At 54.4% G+C, this 20,826-nt stretch overlaps 1 protein-coding gene across 8 annotated transcripts in view; it reads right to left on the reverse strand.

Moving 5' to 3' along the window:
* Window positions 1-2,210: 2,210 nt before the first annotated feature.
* Window positions 2,211-20,826, reverse strand: part of ZFR2 (zinc finger RNA binding protein 2) — a 64,017-nt gene continuing 45,401 nt past the window's right edge. For 2 of the 8 annotated variants that reach the window (XR_007516414.1, XR_007516411.1), the window contains 8 exons: window positions 20,529-20,664; window positions 19,349-19,539; window positions 14,795-14,966; window positions 13,006-13,144; window positions 10,449-10,546; window positions 9,857-9,952; window positions 7,163-7,772; window positions 4,344-4,356 (listed from right to left, as the gene is read on the reverse strand). Coding sequence is in view for 3 of the 8 variants with exons in the window: in XM_049876407.1 (XP_049732364.1) it covers window positions 3,359-3,538; window positions 4,259-4,356; window positions 7,661-7,772; window positions 9,857-9,952; window positions 10,449-10,546; window positions 13,006-13,144; window positions 14,795-14,966; window positions 19,349-19,539; window positions 20,529-20,664 (1,222 nt within the window). In the remaining 5 variants the exon portion in view is untranslated. Of the gene's footprint in view, window positions 3,539-4,258; window positions 4,357-7,162; window positions 8,764-9,856; window positions 9,953-10,448; window positions 10,670-13,005; window positions 13,145-14,794; window positions 14,967-19,348; window positions 19,540-20,528; window positions 20,665-20,826 lie in introns of those variants that run through there. The other 6 variants (XM_049876407.1, XR_007516413.1, XR_007516412.1 and 3 more) reach the window with 6 other exon arrangements.

Here is a 20,826-nt window from a genome sequence, read left to right on the forward strand (position 1 = left end):
ACAGGTTTCCTCTTAGGGAGGGAACCGCCTTTGTGAGCTGGAGTGGGGCTTCAAGCATTTAACAGCTATTTATTGAGAAGCCCTGGTGGCGCAATGGTGGTAAGTGCTGGGCTTCTAACCGAAAGGTCAGTGGTTCAAATCCACCAGCTGCTCCACGGGAGAAAGACCTGGCAACCTGCTCCTGTGAAGATTAGAGCCTGGGAAACCCTGTGGGGCAATTCTGCTCCGTCGTATGGGGTTCCTACGAGTTGGAATTAATTCGACGGCACACATAGCAACATTGAGTGACTGGGTGGTGCAAACGGTTAACGTGCTCAGCTGCTAACAAAAAGGTTGGAGATTCAAGTCCACCCAGAGGTGCCTTGGAAGAAAGGCCTGGTGATCTCCTTTTGAAAAGGCCGCCACTGAAAAACCTGCGGGACACAGTTGTTCTGTGACACATATGGGGTCAGTGGGAGTCAGGGTCAACTTGACGGCACATGGTTCGGGGGCAGTGGTGGCTCAGCGGGAGAATTCTTGTCTTGTACGTGGGAGCCCCGGGTTCGAGTCTGGCCAACGCTCCTCATGTGCAGCCACCAGTGGAGGCTGTTGTGTTGCTAGGATGCTGAACAGGTCTCAGTGGAACTTCCAGACTAAGGGACTAGGAAGAAAGGCCTGGCAATTGACGTGCAAAAAAATCAGCCATTGAAAACCACATGGTGCACAGTTCTCTGACACACATGTGGGCGCCATGAATTGGACTCAACAGCCACTGGTTGGTGTGTACCTGGCCTGCTCTAGATCTGGTGATACGGTGAGGAGAAAGCCAGACCTGTCCCGACCTGCAGAGAAGCCACGTTGCCAAGGGGAAGGCAGGTGACAGATAACTCTGGACAGTCATGTGTGTATAAAGAAAATGAACAGGGTCATGTGACAGGCTGGGGGGGTCGGGGGCGACATTCGAGCTGAGACTTGGAGGAGGAAGAACCTGCCATACAGGTCAGGGAAGCCATACCAGGCAGAGGGAGCATCTTGTGCAAAGGCCCTGAGGCAGGCACAAGTCAGGCTCATCTGAAGGTCAGCAAATGAGCTGTGGGTGGGGCTGGGTCAGAGGTATCAAGGGAGAAGGTGGGAGATGGGTCCTTGTGAGGGTGTTGTTTGGATTGAGATTTTTATCCTGAGCGCACTGGGGGCCGCTGGAGGGTTTAAACAACTGAGTGCCACAAGGATGGAGAGAAGGTTTGGCTGCAAAGCACAAAGGAATCCAGGAGGGCTGCCCAGTGGTGGTCAGACCGGCAGCTGGGGGAATGTCAGTGCTGCCGACGGAGATGGGGACAACTGGAGCAGGGAGAAAGGCGTGTGTGCGGGGCCACAGGCTGAGGGAAGGGGTGAAGCTCCCTGTGTGAAAGGCAAGGAAGAACTGATCAGCTGAGGTGGTGGTGGGGAAGCAGGAGAGCCGAGAGTGAGAGGAAGGGCTGCTGGGCAGAAGGACCCCCCCAGTCGGGGTAGGGGCCATCCTCCTGGTGCTGCAGGGGCATATGTGTGGGCAGGGGGCCCAGCCCTTCAGGAAGGAGCTTGGCTGCAGCAGACAATGACTGTCCCCTCAGGGTGGTCTGAGTGGCCAGGCACTTTGAGCTGCTTCCTGTTTCCATTATGACCGGCTGGCCCCGCTTCGCCGGCCACTGGGTGGAAGGTGGACCCTCCCTTTGGGCTGGGTTTTGAGAAGGGGATGCTAACTGTCCTGGCCTCTCTGCCATGTGTCATCTCCACCCCCATCCCTGGAAGACTGCTTCCCTCCCCATCCCCCCAGCCACTACCTGGTACACCCCAGGGGCCTGGCCTGGAGCTCTGCTGTGACCAGCTCTCTTCACTGGAGAAGCCCAGCCCTCTGATGTTTGCGAGGAGATTTGAGGAAGTGTGTGTGTACGTGCGTGCGTGTGTGCGTGCGTGCGTGCGTGTGTGTGAGTAAAGCTCTTGGTATGGAGCGGGCCTGCTACCCCTCCACACTTGGCTTGGCCACCTCCTTCTCCAGGAAGCCTTCCTGGGCTTCTGATCCATCCACTGCACGTTGTGTGAATGTCCGCCTTCCAGACCAGATGGCAGGGAACTCCCTGATGTCATGGTGCAATTCCCAGGGGCCAGTTTCCCTGCCCCCACAGAGTCCCTAGCCCCTGATTCCACCCCAAGTGGGATGGCCTGAGGGTGTCCCTGCTGGGCAGTTCCAGGCCCCTCCAACTCTGTGTCAGGTCAAGACCCTACTCAGAGCCCCAAGGGGGCTAGGAGACCAGGTGGGGCCTCCACCCCCAACTGCAGGACAGCCACTCCACACAGAGAAGACACCTCGTTTTATTTCCCTCCTTCCCTGCTGCTTCCAGGTAGCTTTACAGAGACGCTCCAATGTGAAGCCACACGCAGGCTGCAGTTTAGACACAGAAACGAATTAGGCAAACCATGTCCAGGGACCACAGGTCACATTGCCCAGGAGTTCTTGAGGGCAGTGCCATTGGTGTGGGGCAGGGCCCCTCCCAGGTCCACCTGAGCCCAGAGCCTGCTCCTGAGGGGCAGGGCCCTGGAGGAGACCCAAGTCAGGAAGGGCAGAAGGACAAGACATGACCGGGCAGCCCCTGCAGCATCGGCCACTCTCTGCAAAGACACTCAGAGATTTGGGGTCCCCAGGCTTGGCTCAGACCACAGGCCACAGGGGCTTCCAGGGCGAGGGTCTAGCCTGATTCCCCTGCCCCCTGGCCCTCTGCTGGGAGGGACGAGCCCAGCTCAGGGTAGGCTAAGGTACCACATGAAGGGCGTGGCTGCATGAAGCAGGTTGGCTGGGGCTGGGGGGTCCCTTGGGCTTTCCTGCACACACAGTGGCCTGAGTGCCCCGTGTGGCCCTCAACACCCAGCTCCCCTTCGCCTGGTCTCTTGTGGCCTCTTTTGGAACCTTCTGGGCCAGGCTCCCCATCAGTGGCCCCAGCACAGGCCTGCCTCATGATCCCAGGTCCAGCCGGCATTCTTGCCCTGAAGGCACCACGGGGGAAGTTTGAGGCCAGCAGCAAATACCAGTGTTTACAATGGTTGTGCCTGTGCCTTCTGCCCACCAGGTGTGGAGGGAGGGGACTTCTCTGGCACGGGGCAGGGGCCTGGGGAGGGGTGATGGATGCCGGCAGGGGACCAACGTCTTTAATGATGTGAGCATTAAGTGTTTTTAAAGAAACCTACAGGAGATGATTCAAAAGAAAAACACCGATTGTCAAATGTCAGAGACGAAACAAGACCTGTCCCCCATGCACACGCAGGTACAGGTGTGCACAGGTGTGTACAGGTGAGCACAGGTGAGTATGCAGGCTGTGGGGACACCTGTCCAGTGACCAGTGGTGGCAGCTCAGGCGGGCCCCTCTTCACCCCTCGGGACCTGCTTCCTCTTGCCCTGGCCCTCCTCGGCCTCGCCTACCTCCCATGGCCTCTTCCAGAAGCGGGCCCTGGGCCTGCCTCTCGGTGGCGGTAGAGGGTCCATCCCGAGGATCTTGTGGATCTGCCTGAAGGCTAACATGCGCAGGGCGTGCTGTTGGGCAGGCAGACTGTCAGGACGATCAGCTGCCAGCCCCCAGCCCCCTCCCTACCGCTCAGGCCCCTGTGTGGACACAGGTGGGACCCCCACCCTGGGTGCACGCGTGTCTGTGGGCCGCCAGCGGATGGGCCGATTTCCTGGCCCATGACAACAGTTCTCCAACTGCTGAGCCGCAGCCCCTTGGGGTGGGAGGAATGGTCCTCAGAACTGGCTGAGGGCGGGACTTCCTGTGCAGCCCCTCACCACTAGCTTGTCCTGCCTCCCCAGAGGCACCCAAACCCCGAGTTTCCCTGGCAGTTTCTTTCATCCCATGAAAGCCAGTCTATGAGGAGGCTCAGGCCTGGGTGATGTGATCTCTGCAGGGCTGGGGGGGCTTCTGAATACATGCGCAGGGCATTGGACCACAGTGGGGCCGGCTGGCTGAGATGGGCGGTTTGGAGTCACCTGGGCGTACCCTGGGACAGAGACCCCAGGCCTGCTCCTGACCACAGGACTGCAGCTTTACTCCAGGCTGGCCCTGTCCCCCTCAACAGTTCTGTTGCCCCAGGGTACCCATCTCTGTGGGCAGGAGGGAGGGGGACCCCAGACCATTTTCCTATACAAGGTCCTGCAGCTAATTGGGCTGGAACCTGGTTGGTCCCCCTAGTCTTGGTAGAGCAGCCCTGATCGGCCCCCACCCTTCTGGGCCCCCGCCCCTCCCAGGCCCCGCCCCACCTGGGCGCTGGCCGTGACGTCCTCTCGCTCCTGCATCGTCATAGAGTCAAGAACATCCATCGGGTCGCGCTCGCAGGGGTCCTGCAGCCCGGGCCCGTCTTTGGAGGGGGTGGGACAGCAGGGAAGGTAGAACACCTGTGAGAGCATGCACTCCACGGCCACTCATGGAGACGGGAGCACTGACAGGGTCTGCCTGCCGGGTTGGAACTCTCCAGGGGTCCTGCCCTGACCCGGCACAGGGTCTCCCCCAGCTGACTCGGGGCTCCAAGGCAAGGAGGAACTCAGCCTTCTAAATAGTTCTTCAAGAAACGCGTAAGCATTGATATCCTAGGCATCAGTGAGCTGAAATGACTGGTATTGGCCATTTTGACTCAGACAATCCTATGGTCTACTATGCTGGGAATGACAGCTTGAAGAGGACCAGCATTGCATTCATGGTGAAAAAGAACATTTCAAGATCCATCCTGAAGTTCAGCGCTGTCAGTGACAGGATAATATCCACACTCCTATAAAGAAGACCAGTTACTATGACTATTTTTCAAATTTATGGACCAACCGCTATGGTCAAAGATGAAGAAACTGAAGATTTTCTCCAACTTCTGCAGTCTGAAATTGATCGAACATGCAATCAGGATGCAGTGGTAATTACTGGTGATTGGAATGTGAAAGTTGGAAATAAAGAAGGATCTGAAGTTGGAAAATACGGCCTTGGTGATAGAAACAATGCTAAAGATTGCATGATAGAATTCTGCAAGACCAACGACTTCTTCACTGCAAATACTTTTTTTCAACAACATAAACAGCAACTATACCCATAGACCTTGCCAGATGGGACACAAAGAAATCAAATCGACTACATCTGTAGAAAAGAGACTATGGAAAACCTCAACATCATAGTCAGAACAAGGCTAGGGGTCAACTGTGGATCAGATCATCAATTACTCATATGCAAGTTTAAGGTGAAACTGAAGAAAATGAGAACAAGTCCATGAGAGGGAAAGTATGACCTTGAGTATATCCTACCTGAATTTACATACCATTTCAAGAATAGATTTGGTACGCTGAACACTAATGACTGAAGACCAGACGAGTTGTGGGATGACATCAAGGACATCACACACGAAGCAAGAGGTCATTAAAAAGACAGGAAAGAAAGAAAAGACCAAAATGGATGTCAGAAGAGACTCTGAAATTTGCTCTCAAATGTCAAGCAGCTGAAGTGAAAGGAAGAAATGATGAAATAAAAGAGCTGAATAGAAGATTTCGAAGAGGGGCTCGAGAAGACAAAGTATTATAATGACATGTGCAAAGAGCTGGGGATAGAAAACCAAAAGGGAAGAACACGCTCAGCATTTCTCAAGCTGAAAGAACTGAAGAAAAAATTCAAGCCTCGAGTTGCAATAGTGAAGGATTCCATGGGGAAAATGTTAAACGACACAGGAAGCATCAAAAGAAGATGGAAGGAAGACACAGAGTCATTATACCAAAAAGAATTAATCAATGTTCAACCATTTCAAGAGGTGGCATATGATCAGGAACGGATGGTACTGAAGGAAGAAATCCAAGCTGCTCTGAGGGCATTGGCGAAAAACAAGGGTCCAGGAATTGATGGAATATCAATTGAGATGTTTCAACAAATGGATGCAGCGCTGGAGGTGCTCACTCGTCTGTGCCAAGATATATGGAAGACAGCTTCCTGGCCAACTGACTGGAAGAGATCCATATTTATGCCTATTCCCAAGAAAGGTGATCCAACTGAGTGCAGAAATTATTGAACAATGTCATTAATATGACCAGAAGTAAAATTCTGCTGAAGATCATTCAAAAACGGCTGCAGCAGTATATCAACAGGGAACTGCCAGAAATTCAGGCCGGTTTCAGAAGAGGACGTGGAACCAGGGATGTCATTGCTGATGTCAGATGGATCCTGGCTGAAAGCAGAGAATACAAGAAGGGTGTTTACCTGTGTTTTATTAATTATGCAAAGGCATTTGACTGTGTGGATCATAACAAATTACAGATAACACTGCGAAGAATGGGAATTCCAGAACACTTCATTGTGCTCATGAGGAACCTTTACATAGATCAAGAGGCAGTTGTTGGGACAGAACAAGTGGATACTGATTGGTTTAAAGTCAAGAAAGGTGTGCGTCAGGGTTGTATCCTTTCACCATACCTAATCAATCTGTATGCTGAGCAAGTAACCCAAGAAGAGGGACTGTATGAAGAAGAACGGGGCATCAAGATTGGAGGAAGACTCATTAACAACCTGCGTTATGCAGATGACACAGCCTTGCTTGCTGAAAGTGAAGAGGACTTGAAGCACTTACTGATGAAGATCAAAGACCACAGCCTTCAGTATGGATTACACCTCAACATAAAAAAAAAAAAAAAAAATTCACAACTGGACCAATGAACAACAACATGATAAAAGGAGAAAAGATTGAACTTGTCAAGGATTTCATTTTACTTGGATCCACAATCAACAGCCATGCAAGCAGGAGTCAAGATATCAAAAGATGCGTTGCATTGGGCAAATCTGCTGCAAAGGATCTCTTTAAAGTGTTGAAGACCAAAGATGTCATCCTGAAGACTAAGGTGCGCCTGATCCAAGCCATGGTATTTTCAATCTCATCATATGCATGTGAAAGCTGGACAATGAATAAGGAAGACCGAAGAAGAGTTGACGCCTTTGAATTGTGATGTTGGCGAAGAATAGTGAATATACCACGGACTGCCAAAAGAACGAACAAATCTGTCTTGGAAGAAATACAACCAGAATGCTCCTTAGAAGCAAGGATGGAGGGACTGCGTCTTACATACTTTGGACGTGTTGTCAGGAGGGATCAGTCCCTGGAGAAGGACACCTAACAACAACAACAACACCTTCTCATGTGAACGCACCAAGATGCCACAGGCAGCTATAGGGAAGCTCTTCTTTTTTGCTGGTATAAAGCACACGGTGTTGGACATCTTTGTGCACCAACGACCGTGCAGGTTCCCGGCACTTCCTTAGGCCACATGTTCACGAAGGAAAAGGCCTGAGTGAGAGGACATGAGGTGTTTTGTTGCTTCCAGAAAGGCCGGGCCAGCCTCTGTCCTACCTGCCGTGGCCACCCACTCACCGTACGAGTGGCGCCTGTGGCCACCAGAAGGCCACGAGTCTGATAACAGCCCGTGGCCAGGTTCTTTTCCTACTTCTGTCTGGGTTCCCTGCTCTGTCCTCCAGGCTGGCCCTTGTCCCTGCTGTCACGCCCCACTTGCTTTCTTCTGTGAAGTGTGTGTCTTTGGTCTGTTCTCCTGTCTGGCCTGCACCCTGGGGTCTCCTGATGACCTGTGGCCATGGCCCCCACTCTGCTGTCTGCCGCACATGTTCCGGCGCTAACTCCACAGTGAACTCACCTGTCAGGAGTGTCCCTGTGGCCATGCACTCCAGGACCCTCCTCACGGCGTCCCCAGGACCCAGGGGCCCCGTTGCGCTGCTCAGTGCCTTCTCCACCAGAAGCTCCATGGCCTGCAGTGGGTGGGGGGCAGAAAACCACACACCGGGCTCTAAAGGGGGACGGAGGCCAGCTCCCTGGGGTCCCGCTCCCCTCACTGAGCTCAGAGAGGACCCATGATCCCCTCCTGGCTCTTCCCCAATTCCCCCTGCCCGCTGGGCTTCCATGGAGGAGGAGGGCGGGTATAGCCCTTGTTACCACCTGGCATGACCACAAGCAGGTATCTTCCCCTAAGCCTCAGTTTCCCCATCTGTAAGATGTGCTTGACAGTAACGCTGTGAACTAGTGTTTTGAGGATGAAGAAAAACAGCGTTTGTTTGCTGCATGCCACCTCCTCCAGGATGTCTTCCCTGGGCACACCGGGCTCCTGGGGGGGTCCATAAGTGACCATGCATGGCCCTGTGACTGAAAGCTCCAGGGACGGGGGGCGGGGGCCGTGACTGTGGCTCTCCAGGGCAGCAATAGAGGTGCCTGGGGCAGGCGTGTTAGGGGAGCTTCTACACAGACAGAAGGAGAGTGAGCCTCCAGGGAGGGCGTGGGGCCCTCTGGATGTTGGAGACCACCCGGGGCTGGCCAGACAGCAGAGTGACCAGGGACAGATGTGGCCTCCATGACCCCTTGAGTGCAGAAGGGGGTTATTTCCCAAGACCCTGGCAGAGCCCCTTGGGGCAGGAATCACACCTCTGGGACCTCAGACGCCCATGACTCTGGGGCCAGCCCTCCTGGAGAAGGCCAGGCTTGGGCTGGGGCACGGTGCAAAGGGTCCCAATTTTCAGGGCGCCAACCCTGGGCCCTGGGAAACAAGCCAGCAACAGAGGCTTCTGGCGGAGGCTGCGCGTAAGACACACCAGTAACCAGGTGCCACCAAGCTGACTCCGACTCACGGCGACCTCCTGCGTGTCACAGCAGAACTGCGCTCCACAGGGTTTTCAGTGGCTGATTTTTGGGAAGTAGACTGCCAGGCCTTTCTGCTGAGGTGCCTCTGGGTGGACTCGAACCTCCAACCTTTCGGTTAGCAGACAAGCGCCTTCACCGTTTGTACCACCCAGGGATGCCATAAAATGCACACTCCTCTCAAATCCCAGGGCAGAGGCCATAACTGGGCTTGAGCCTCCTTCCTCCAGGGTGAGGTGGAAATAGCGAGCCTTTGAAAACCCTGCATGTTTCTATCACATCCCAGATGCGGAGCACGAGTGGCTGTGTGACCGTGAGAGGGAAGGATGGACACGGGTAGGCCCACCGAGACAGAGCCAACAGAAAGATGGTGGGGAGAGCTGGGGAGGGCAGAGGAGTTGGGGATGCTGGGCTGTAGCTGGTGGAGAAGGTGCAGGGGTCGGCCGGGGCCGGGGTGACTCACAACTACCCACCCACCCACTGGGGGATTTGGGGGCATGGGGCTGCTCTGTGAGCTTCGCTGCTGCCCTGGAATTCTCTCTCCTCTCCACTTTCCCTGGAATATATGGGCAGTTCCTTCCTTCCTTCCTTTTTCTGTCTGTCTCTCTCTCCCTCCTCCCTCTCTTTCTCTCCCTGTTTCCCTCCTCCGGCCTTCTCTTTCTTTCTCTCAGTCTCTCTCTCCCTCTCTGTCTCTCTGTTCCTCTCTCTCTCTGTCCTGTTATAAAATATACTGTGTTGAACATCTTTGCCCACAAACTGTTCTCTGGGTTCCCTGTCATTTTCTTAGTAAATACTCTCAGGAAGGGAACCACCTGGGTGAAAGGATATGAAACGTGCCGTTGCCAGTTGGCTTTCTGGAAGGGCTCACGGGGGTGGGGGGTGTTAGCACCGCAGGGCGACTCCCCACCAGAGGGTGGGCTAGGCCTCGCCCCTGCCCTATGCTGCTGGGTCTGGGCCAACAGCACACATTTGCCTGGGCACCCAGACATTTGCATGGGATCCCAGTTTGCCTGCCTGGTTTCGGGTTTGAGATGAAGGCATTCAAATGAGGCTGTGGCCTCTTCCTGGACCCCGGGTGCCCTGTGACTGCCCGCCCTCATCCATGCAGGCATGCAGCCCCTGCCTGGAACCTAAGCCCTGGAGAGGAAACTGCATTTCTGAGGAAGTGAGGTGCCGCCTCCTTGGGGGACCTCCCAGAACCTACCCAGTCTGGCAGGGCCCCCCAGGTGGGCACGCGCTGGCACAGGTCCCGCAGGACCCTGAGGACTACCACGCAGGATTGCAGGCCGTTGGCACGTGCCTGTGGGGAGGAGCACACAGCTGGGTCAGGGACCCCGTGACACACAGGGACCATGCCCATGTGCCCATGGGGGGGCAGTGAAGATCAGTAGGAAGGGTCCCTGGGACACGGAGGGGGTCAGCCATGTGTGGGTGGGGACCCTGGAGGCCCAAAGGGTGGCTGGTGGAGGTGGGTTCACGCCCAATGGAACATCTGCCAACCACCCAGGAGCCTCGGCTGTCCCAGTACAGATCTATGTCCCCGTCCGTCTGTCACCTGCTGGCCATGAGGTGGCCGTGGGGCAGCACGTCCCCACCCCAGGAGTGGTCCCTGCATTCCTGGTCCCTGACTCAGTCGGTGCCCAGGAGCTGACTTGCTGACAGCCCAACAGGAGGAAACCCAGCCAGGCCCCCTCCCAGCTGTCCTGACCCCACACCAACCCCCATGGTGGGGGCTCTTTGCCCGGGTGAATCTTCAGCACAGACCCCTGCCTCTCAAACTTGGGGAAACCCCTTACCTGGAACCACTTGGCGTGGCGGAGGGCAGCCAGTGACTCCAGGCACCTCTCTGGGCTCAGGATATCCCCTGGGTCAGGCCAAGCCTCCTCTGCTCCTTCTAGAAGAAAAATGAGTGTGGAGAGGGGTGCGAGCCCCTCCCCTCTGCCCCAGCCTCCCTCTCCAGGCCTCGTTTTATCTCAGGGGACAATGCGCAGTCCCCCCACGCTGCCTTTTGGGGACCCTGCAAGGAGCAGAGAAATCCTTTCAGTGTAAACCTCCTCTCCCACACGGTCCAGACTCCGGAACAGCAGACTTTAGCGTGGTCACTAAGAGGCTGGTGGTGCAATGGTAAAGCACTCTGCTGCTAACTGAAAGGTCTGTAGTTCAAACCCATCCAGCAGCTCCTCGGGAGAAAGACCTGGCCATCTGCTTCCATAAAGATCACAGCCCAGGAGACCCTGTGGGGCACTTCTGCTCTATCACTTGGGGTCACTTGGAGTCGGAATCAACTCGATGGCACCCAACAACAAGTGATTTCAGCGCTGACCCTCTTGGTTAGCAAGTTAATGTTAGTGTGTAAAGCTATGAGTTAGGCCGCATTTCCAGAAACTTCTGAATGCATAATGAAGGGGAGAAAGTGGGTCAAATTGTAATACATCTTGTCATTGATGACAAAGGCCTCAGTGTCTGGAATTTGGGCCCATTTTTTATTTTTTATTATCACTCATTGCTTCTAGAACATTCTTCCCGAGAAGCTGGGCCATTTCATTAACACCAGTTTTATTGAGGCCATCTGATGGGGCACAGCGTTTCCTTAGCCATAAACATTCCTTGGTCTCCATCTGCTGTCTGCAAAGCTCTCGGTGCTAATGGCAGAGGAGCACGAGGTGTGGTGGGGGTCACAGACGCTAAGCTCCAGAGCATGCTGGGTGAGCTGGACGGAAGCCTGAGCTAGAAACGCCGAGAGGAAATGCCCTCTCTTGAAGGTGGGCTCAGGAGGCCCCGAGGTGAAGAACGCCAGCCCAGAAGCACTTCTGGTTCTCTTTTCATCCTTCCAGTTAGCCAAGGAAAGAGACTCCTTTTAGGCCATGGGCCTTGAACACTTTCTGTAGTTGTGTGCCCTCGAGTCAATCCTGACTCAAAGCGACTCTATGTGACAGAGCAGAGCTGTCCCATAGGGTTTTCTAGGCTGGAATCTTTACAGGAGCAGATTGCCAGGCCTTTCTCCCGCAGGGCCGCTGGGTGGGTTTGAACTGCTGACCTCTCGGTTAGCAGCTGAAGGCTTAACCGTTGTGTCACCAGAGCTTGAACACTTTCTAACACTGCTTGTTTGTTTCAAAAGAGCAGGCTCAGGTCCACCTCCGGCCATGTTGTTGTTGTTAGGTGCCGTTGAGTCGATTCCAGCTCACAGAGACCCTACGTACCACAGAACGAAACACTGCCACGGGCCATGGTGTCTAGCTAAAACTTAATGGCATTTTCTTCCCCACTGAGTTAATTTTTTTGATGACCCTCTATTTCTGACAACTGATAATGGTTCAGACTTTTCTTCTGAAGTAATTTAAGCTTTAACAGTGCATTGATTTATAGTGGTTGGGGGAGGGGAAGCTGTTGCTTGACGGGTACAGGGTTCTGTCTGGGGATGAAAGCGTTCTGGAATAGACGGGGTGATGGTGACAGAGCACTGTGAACGAGCCTGGTGCCGTCGCACTGTGAACGTGCCTGGTGCCATTGCACTGTGTGCTCAAAAACGGTTAAAACGGCAAAGTTTATGTTAGGCGTGTTTTACCACAAGAAAAAAAAATGTCAAAAGATAAAAAAGTGAATTGATTTAGAGAAGAATATGAGCAGTTCCTGGTCCACAGTGATTGCAAAAAAATTGTGAAGGGGTTATGTTAGCGGATGTTTGCTGTGTGTATTTTCACCACAGTTAAATAAACAAACAAAAGACACACAGATAGAAACACAGACAGTGAAGGGGCTTCCTGAGAGGCAGAAGCACGAAAGCCAGTCCCCGGGCCTATGCTGGGTGCCCCCAGGCCAGGGGGACCCTCACGCCCTCAGTGTGCGGGGACCTGTGGCCTCCACCGTGCTGTGGGTGCCCGAGCCTCTCACCGTCCTGGGAACTTGCCCAGCCGCTGCTCAGCCCTCTGTCGGGCAATGCAGATCGGGCATCTGGCCCCCAAGCCTCTGTATCCCACGTGAGAGGTGGTGGGATCCACCAGCCGTATAGGAGCAGCTGGCTGTCTAGGGCAGAGCCAAACTGGGCTGTGTAGACCTGCCAGTTCCCAGCAAAGCTGGGCTCGCCCTGGGTGGTGGAAGAAGGAGGAGACCTCTGCCCAAGTGGGAGGCTCAGGTGTGAACACTGACGCCATCAGCAGCCGGTTCCGGGCCATCTGACAGTCACCAGCTCTCTCCCTCCACTGCCCAGGACTGAGCTCCTTTTTGACCCACAGCCCCTGGGGTGACCACAGTGATGGAAGGCCACGTCATGGCCCCTCCTCCTAGAGCAGAGGTGGACCCCCTCATCCTGGGCATGAACGGCGCCTACAGTGCTGTGGGAAGGGGAACAGAGACCTTGGTCCGTGGAGGGGTCCTGCCGCATCAAGGGTGAGGTGACAGACACTGTGACCTGCATCTGGGGCTCCTGGCAGGAGGAGATGACAATGTTGGCCTCAGTGTCCGAGGAGACATCGTACCTGTCCTCAGTCACCACCTACGAGAGCAGACACAACATGAGGCCTCATTACTCCAGCCCAGAGGCTCACACCTGAGCAGACACAGACGTGGTGAGTGGGTGTATGTGTGCCACTCATTGTCAGTCTTCCTTCAAGGACACTCCCAGAGCGCCTCGTGGTACCTGGCCCTGTGCCGCGAGCCTGAGCCTTCCGTATAGCTGAGACCCAGGCCTAGCCCTCAAGGGTGCCCACGTGCAGAATACATGCCAAAAACTGACCCTGTTACATAGGACACCTTCAAATGGCAAATTGCTCTCATATGTAAAGAGCTCCTGTAAATCAATAAGAAAAAGACCAAGCATCCAATAAAAAAACTATATGGAACGATATTCTAGCTCACTCATGGTAAGAGAGAAGCAAATGAAAACAATAGTGGGGTATGAGTCTTCACCTGTGAGAAGGGGCAAACTCAAGAAGTCTGAGAAGCAGCGAGGTTGCAATTCCATACGTCTATTGAGTGGCTGGGTGGGCAATATAGATCAAAGATGATGAAGCTCTTTTCTTTCTCAATTATAAGTTGTTGTGTGTTGTAAAGTCAATTCCGACTCATAGTGACCCCATGTGACAGAGTAGAACTTCCCCATAGGGTTTCTTAGGCTGTAAACTTTATAGGAGCAGATAGCCAAGTCTTTCTCCTGTGGAGTTGCTGGGTGGGTTCGAACCTCCAACTCTTTGGTTAGTAGCCAAGCTGGTAACTGTTGCACCACCAGGGCTCCTTAAGTATTAGTGTCAGAAAAGCACCATAACAACAAAGGAATTGCTCTTCTGGCAAAAACTCAACTGCCATCCCAAAATACTAAACATGCCTTTCTGGTCCTGCAGACACAACTCCCAGTCGTAACTGCTGTAAATGTTTTACCTACAGTTTTCATTATCATTTTTAAGGACTGGGTTGGGTTAATTCTGCTGGATGGGTCACAGGAAGGAACACAAGTTATCATTCCCCGCTGGCGAAGCCTTTACATGTTTCCGCATTTTAGCCTGAACTCACTTTATAAAAGTGAGCCCCACGGTGGCACAGTGGATAAGCACTCGGCTGCTCACCGAAAGGTCAGCGGTTCAAACCCACACAGCGGCCCCGTGGGAGAAAGACCTGGCCATCTGCTCCTGTAAAGACTACAGCCTGGAAAACCCTATGGGGCAGCTGTACTCCGTCACATGGGGTTGCTGTGAGTTGAAATCAACAGACGGCACCCAACAAGAACATAAACACTTTGCAAAGAAACTCTGAAGTTGCCCCCACTCTCTCTTTGGGGGCTCTGGTTTTTTTCTGCTTTGAACACTCTGGTTCATTTCCAATAACAGCAGCTCTTGTTTCTAAAAATTGTCTAGAAAAAAAAGATTACCCCGTCTAGGGCCAGACGGAGTCCCTGGGTGGTGAACACGCTTGGCTGCTAACCCAAAGGTTGCCAGTGGAAGTCCACTCAGAGGCACCTACAAAGAAAGGCCTGGCAATCTACTTCTGAAAAATGGAAACCCTATGGAGCCCAGTTCTACTGACACACACGCTTTGCCATGAGTCGGGGTTGACTTGATGGCAGCTGATTTTAGGAGCCCAGAAAGCCCTTAGAAGAGGGCTGGTGGCCAGAGACACAGGAGGAAGAAAGAGAAGGGCGACCCGACCTTACCAGGAGCTGCCTGGGCAGCTGCTCGGCGATCTTGCGCAGCAGGGCGTGTGTGGGCTTCTCTGAGCAGAGCAGGGTCAGGTGCACATTCCTGTCACCCCGCAGGAGGAGGCCCTTCGCCAGGAGGCCGACCCGCATCACACCCTTCAGGACACGCAAGGCGGGGTCTGTGCTGCTGAGAGAACCAAGACCAGGAGGCACGGGGTGGGGGCAGGCATGGGGGAGAGGCACAGGGTGGGAGCAGACATAGGGGAGAGGCACGGTGGGGACGGGCACAGGGGAGGGGCTCAGTGTGGGGGCGGGCACGGGGAAAGGCACGGAGTGGGAGTGGGCACGGGGGAGGGACTCGGTGTGGGGATGAGCATGGGAGAGAGGGGTGCGGAGAAATGGAGCTTAAGGGGCTGGTTTGCACCCTGGCTTCTCAGCAACTTGCTTAACCTCTCTAAGCCTCAGTTTCCTTGTCTGTGAAATGGAGTGGTTTGCACCCCTGGCTCCTCCACTCTGAGCTGCATGAACCTCCTAACCGCCTAACTTTGCTGAGCCTTGGTTTTCCCGTCTGTGAAATGGGGCCAAGCCCCTTCCTCAGAGCACAGTAGCCAAGATGGAGATACTGTGAATGAAATGTATCTAAGAAAAGCTCTTAGGATTGAGACTGGCAAACTGTCCCTATACACCTGCCGTTAGTATTAGCCACTGGTAAGACTGCTGTTGTTGGGTGCCGTTGAGTTGATTCCAACTCATAGCGACTCCACGTGACAGAGCAGAACTGCCCCATAGGGTTTCCTAGGCTGTAATCTTTATGGGGGAGCCCTGGTAGTGCAGTGGTTACGAGCTATGGCTGCTAATCAAAACGTCAGCAGTTCGAACCCACCAGCTGCTCCTTGGAAACCTTACGGGGCAGTTCTGCTCTGTCCTATAGTGTCGCTATGCATTGGAATTGACTCGATGGCAGCGGGTTTTTTGTTTTAATCTTTATGGAGCAAATTGCCAGGTCTTTTTCCTGTGGAGCAGCTGGTGGGTTCGAACAACCAACCTTTCGGTTAGCAGTCTAGTGCTTAACCTAGTGTGTCACCAGGACTCCTTACTGGCAAGATTACAGCCTAGAAAACCCTGTGGGGCAGTTCTACTCTGTCACACAGGGTCCCTATGAGTCAAAATTGACTCAAGGGCACCCAACAGCAACACCAGTGAAGCGCACTTTGAAGGAGGACGTGCGCGATGGCTGGCCCTCTCCCGGGGTCCGCGGGCAGCTGCTGCCTGACCGCCGGCTCTCGGCCTGGGGTGGCTCTGCTGTTTCATCTCCAGGGCTGCCGTGCCCCCGCGCTCAGCTCCTCTCCAACACCCACCTCGCTGCGACAGTCTCAGGACAGTCTGTCACCTCTTTTTTCATATGTTTACCTATTTCCTGTTGGCTTCTCAACCACAGAGCCCTGGCGGCGCAGTGGTTAAGAGCTCGGCTGCTAACCAGAAAGATGGCAGTTCAAATCTACCAAGCGCTCCTTGGAAACCCTATGGGGTAGTTCTACTCTGTCCTATAGGGTTGCTATGAGTTGGAATCGACTTGAAGGCAGCGGGTTTGGTTTCGGCTTGGTTTTTCAACCACAGACTGTGCTAGCCCCCACAGGCTGAGGAACCAGGTCTCTCACACCCACCCGACCCACTGGGCCGGCAGCCCATCCACACTCCGGTCGACTTGCTGGGACTTACAGAACGTGGCAGAGCTGGATTCTGGGCACCTCTGCAGACTGCAGCTCCCTCCACCCCCCAACTGACTCAAGGTCTCCAGACCGGCCTGTGGCCACTAGGAACGCAGAGGCTGGAACAGCGCATTGAACAGCAGCACCGTGGTACTAGCAGCACAACCCAGACCAGGGATGTTCTGCGGGGCCAGGGCTCACGCTGGTCAATGGGGAGTTGTAGGGAAAGAAATGAGAGAGAGGAGGGGAGGGGCTAGAGGTCAAAGAGACTTAGGGGTTTATCCGTCAAGTTGGATCCCCATTCGAATTGTAAAAAAAAAAAAAAACCTTGGAAGAAAGTCCTGGCAAGCAACTTCCAAAAACCAGCCACTGAACACCCCGCGGAGCCCAGTTCTGCTCGGACACGTGTGGGTGGCCATGAGGTGGGGTTGACTCGACGGCAACTGGTTTTTATGGGAGCTTTGGAAACGTAGGAAACCCTGGTGGCACAGTGGTTAAGTGCTACAGCTGCTAACCAAAGGGTCGGCAGTTCGAATCCACCAGGCGCTCCTTGGAAACTCTATGGGGCAGTTCTACTCTGTCCTATAAGGTCACTATGAGTCGGAATCGACTCGATGGCACTGGGTTTGGTTTTGGAAATGTAAGCACTGAGACTGGACGATATTCAAGACTTATTGTTAATTTTTCCCAGTAGAGTAATTACACTGTGGTTTTGTTAAGCCAAAGAGAGTCCTCGGTTTTGAGGCACGTACTGAGATATTTACCGAAGTGATGACGCGATATCTGAGGTGACTTCCTGTCAGCCACCACGAGAGGGAAGGAGGCAGGAGCAAGGACAGATATGGTCACACTGGCCAGGATGTGGTCACAGCTGAGGCCAAGTGATGGCTCCAGAGTGCTTGCCACAGCCAATGAAAAGGAGCCTGTGTGGCACAATGGTTAAGTGCTAGACTGCTAACCAAGAGAACATAGGCTTGAACCCACCCAGTGGCTCCGTGGAGAAAGACCTGGAGATCCCCCCTAAAGATTACAGCATAGGCGGCCATCTAAGATGCATCAGTGGGTCTCAACCCACCTGGACCAAAGGAGAATGAAGACCACCAAGGACACAAGGTAATTATGAGCCCAAGAGACAGAAAGGGCCACATGAACCAGAGACGACATCATCCTGAGACCAGAAGAACGAGACGGTGCCCAGCCACAACCGATGACTGCCCTGACAGGGAACGCAACAGAGAACCCCTGAGGGAGCAGGAGAGCAGTGGGATGCAGACCCCAAATTCTCACAAAAAGACCAGACTTAATGGTCTGATTGAGACTAGAAGGACCCCAGCAGTCATGGTCCCCAGACCTCCTGTTAGCCCAGGACAGGAACCATTCCCAAAGCCAACTCTTCAGACAGGGATTGGACTGGACAATGGGATAGAAAAAGATGCTCGTGAAGAATGAGCTTCTTGGATCAAGTAGACACTTGAGACTAGGATGGCGTCTCCTATCTGGAGGGGAGATGAGAGGGCAGAGGGGTTGGAAGCTGGCAGGATGGACACAAAAAGAGAGAGTGGAGGGAAGAGGGGGCTGTCTCATTAGGGGGAGAGCAATTACGAGTATACAGTGAGGTGTATATAAGTTTTTGTATGAGAAACTGACTTGATTTGTAAACTTTCACTTAAAGCACAATGAAAATTAAAAAAAAAGATTACAGTGTAGGAAGCCCTATGGGGCAGTTCCACTCTGTCACATGGGGTCACTGTGAGTCAGAATCAACTCAACAGCACCTAACACAATAACAACATCCCAAAAAACCCAGTGAAAGTGAGGGAAACCCTCGATGAGATGGGTTGACACAACAGCCGCAACATGGACTCAAATATGTCAGAGACCACGAAGATGGTGCAGGATCTGGCAACGTTTCGTTCTCTTGCCCACAAGGTCGCCAGGAGTCGGAATCGACTTGATGGCAGCTGACAACAACAATGTACTGTTCTACTTTTGTGTGTGTTAGAAATTTTCCATAATAAGAAGTTAAAAAATAAAACTAATACCCTCTTTTTGGTGCTACGTAGATAATGCTCCTGTCACAAAAAACACAGCGTGTTGCTAGGACGCTGAAGAGGTTGTGGCGGAGCTTCCAGACTGAGGTGGACCAGGAAGAAAGGCCTAGTAATCTACTTCGGAAACTTAGCCAGTGACAATTTATGGGTCCTGATGGCCCGGTCCGCAAGCGACCAGGCGGTGGCCCGGGACCAGGCGGCGTTCCATGACCATCGTGCGCCGGGTGGCTGAGTCGGGGCTGACTCAACAGCAGGTAATGACAACAGCAATTAGCGGCAATGCACAGGGGCTGTGCGTCTCCTGGTGACCATGGTGACACACGACGACTGCCCAGGCATTGCTGATGTGGCCTCTTTTCATCATCCCCTTGTGAGGTGGAGGGGGCGTGTCAGAATGAGATTTGTCCCCATTTTGCAGATGAGGAAACTGAGGTTTACCGAGACTGGTTCAGCCCTTGGGAGCTACAGCTTTAGGTGCCCCTTCAATAGACGAGGCAAACTCATCTGCTTTAGAACAGCTGGCACCTGCTGGAGCTCAGTCACTACACTCTGTGCCTGGAATGCGCATCTGCTGAGACTCCCGCCTTGGGGAACTAGTCAGGGGCTAGAAAGCCCCAGGCGGCCCCAGAGAGCTCAGCGCCCATTGGAGTGGAGCCTGGAGTGGCCACCTCGGCCCCCTGCAGCAGCAGGTGCTTCCTGGGAGGAGAGGGGACACTCGCCCACCCAGGGACGGAGCAGGCAAGCCTTCACCCTCTTCTCTGCCACCACCGCCGATCCAGCGGACCGCCCTGTCCCTGCTTGCCCGTTACCCGCACTTGCTGCCCTTGTCCTCAGGGTTGGCTGCCTTCTCCTGGGCCAGCGAGTCAGACACGAGCTTGAGGGCGCGCTCCGAGTGGGAAACAGCCCGCTGCACGGCTAGCAGCTCTCCCTCCGTGGGGTAGATGGTGGCGTGCTTGCACATGACATGACGGTCATCGCTGGACTCGGGCCGCTGCGCCAGCTGTGGGGAGGGGGCCGCGTATCAGGGGTGGGACAGAGCCAGTGGGGGACTGGACAGCGGTGTCAGGGCTGCTCCAAGCTCTCAGATCAGCAGAGGTACTGTGGGCCTCAGGGGGCTGGCTTCAGGGGCAGCCGGCAGTGAGAGGGGTGTGGAGGCCCAGTGTGTGAGCCACGGAATATCTTGGCCGCACCCAGGGTTCAGGTGGACCTAACAACATAGAGGCTCAGGTATGAGTGGGGTGCTTACTAACATCCTCTTAGACACGCAAGCTACGGGGGGTGGGGAACTTCCCCTGAAACAAAAAAAAAGCAAGCCTGTTTCCTTGGCTGTGCCCTTATGGAAGTCGATTGCCAGGCCTTTCTTCCATGCTGCTGCTGGGTGGGTTCGATCTGCCAGCCGTTAGGTTGGTACCACCATCACCACCCATTGCTGTCGAGACAATAGATTCTGATACATAACAACCCTATAGGACAGAACAGAACCGCCCCACAGGGTTTCCAAGGGCGGCTAGTGGATCCTAACTGCCGACTTTTGGGTTAGCAGCTGTAGTACTTAACCACTGTGATACCAGGGTTTCTAGTTGAGTGTAAAATGCTTGCACCACCTACACCCAAATACGGTGCCAATCTAAAGGGGCCGTTTGACCGCAGGGCCCAGCTTGCCCAGACAGAGGCGCAGAGATGAGGAAGCGTGAGCCGCACTGCTGGGACAGACACAGAGCAGGGTTAGCACGTGGGAGGGACCGCCATGGCCAGAGGTGGGGGCTGGGGTGGGCCACCGAGGCCCTCGGGCCCTTTCTCCGCTCCAGTCCTGAGAACCACGTGGGCACCTTGGCTAAAACCGAGGAGCCACATGCTGTCCATAGAAGGTTCTGGATCCTCCCAGTGAGCTGTGAGCCCCCAGATGAGAGCATGAGAACATCACCCCATGGTGCTCCCACCCCCAGCCACGCATTTCAGTATGGAGGAGTCAGAGGAACACAGACCCACCAGGAGGGGCAGGGTGGGCGTCCCTGGCCGGGCCATCAGTGGGGGCAGTGGCCAGCTGGGCAAGGCCCAGCGCTGGTGCGTGTCCCGGAATGGCTGCTCCTCCCTGCGCCGCCACCAGCACCCTTCCTGATAGTGCCTGCGGAGGACAAGGACAGACAGACAGCCGTCACCCTGGTGATGGGCCGCTGCCCGCCTTCCACCAGAAATCCACAAACCTCCGTCCCCATGAAAACATTCGAGGCAGGCCCTGCTCCTTCCTGCCACAGGGGCTGAGTGCGGATGTGTGGGGGCTGACAGG

Source organism: Elephas maximus, chromosome 3, assembly GCF_024166365.1.
Source record: "Elephas maximus indicus isolate mEleMax1 chromosome 3, mEleMax1 primary haplotype, whole genome shotgun sequence".
Taxonomy (NCBI): Eukaryota; Metazoa; Chordata; class Mammalia; order Proboscidea; family Elephantidae; genus Elephas; species Elephas maximus.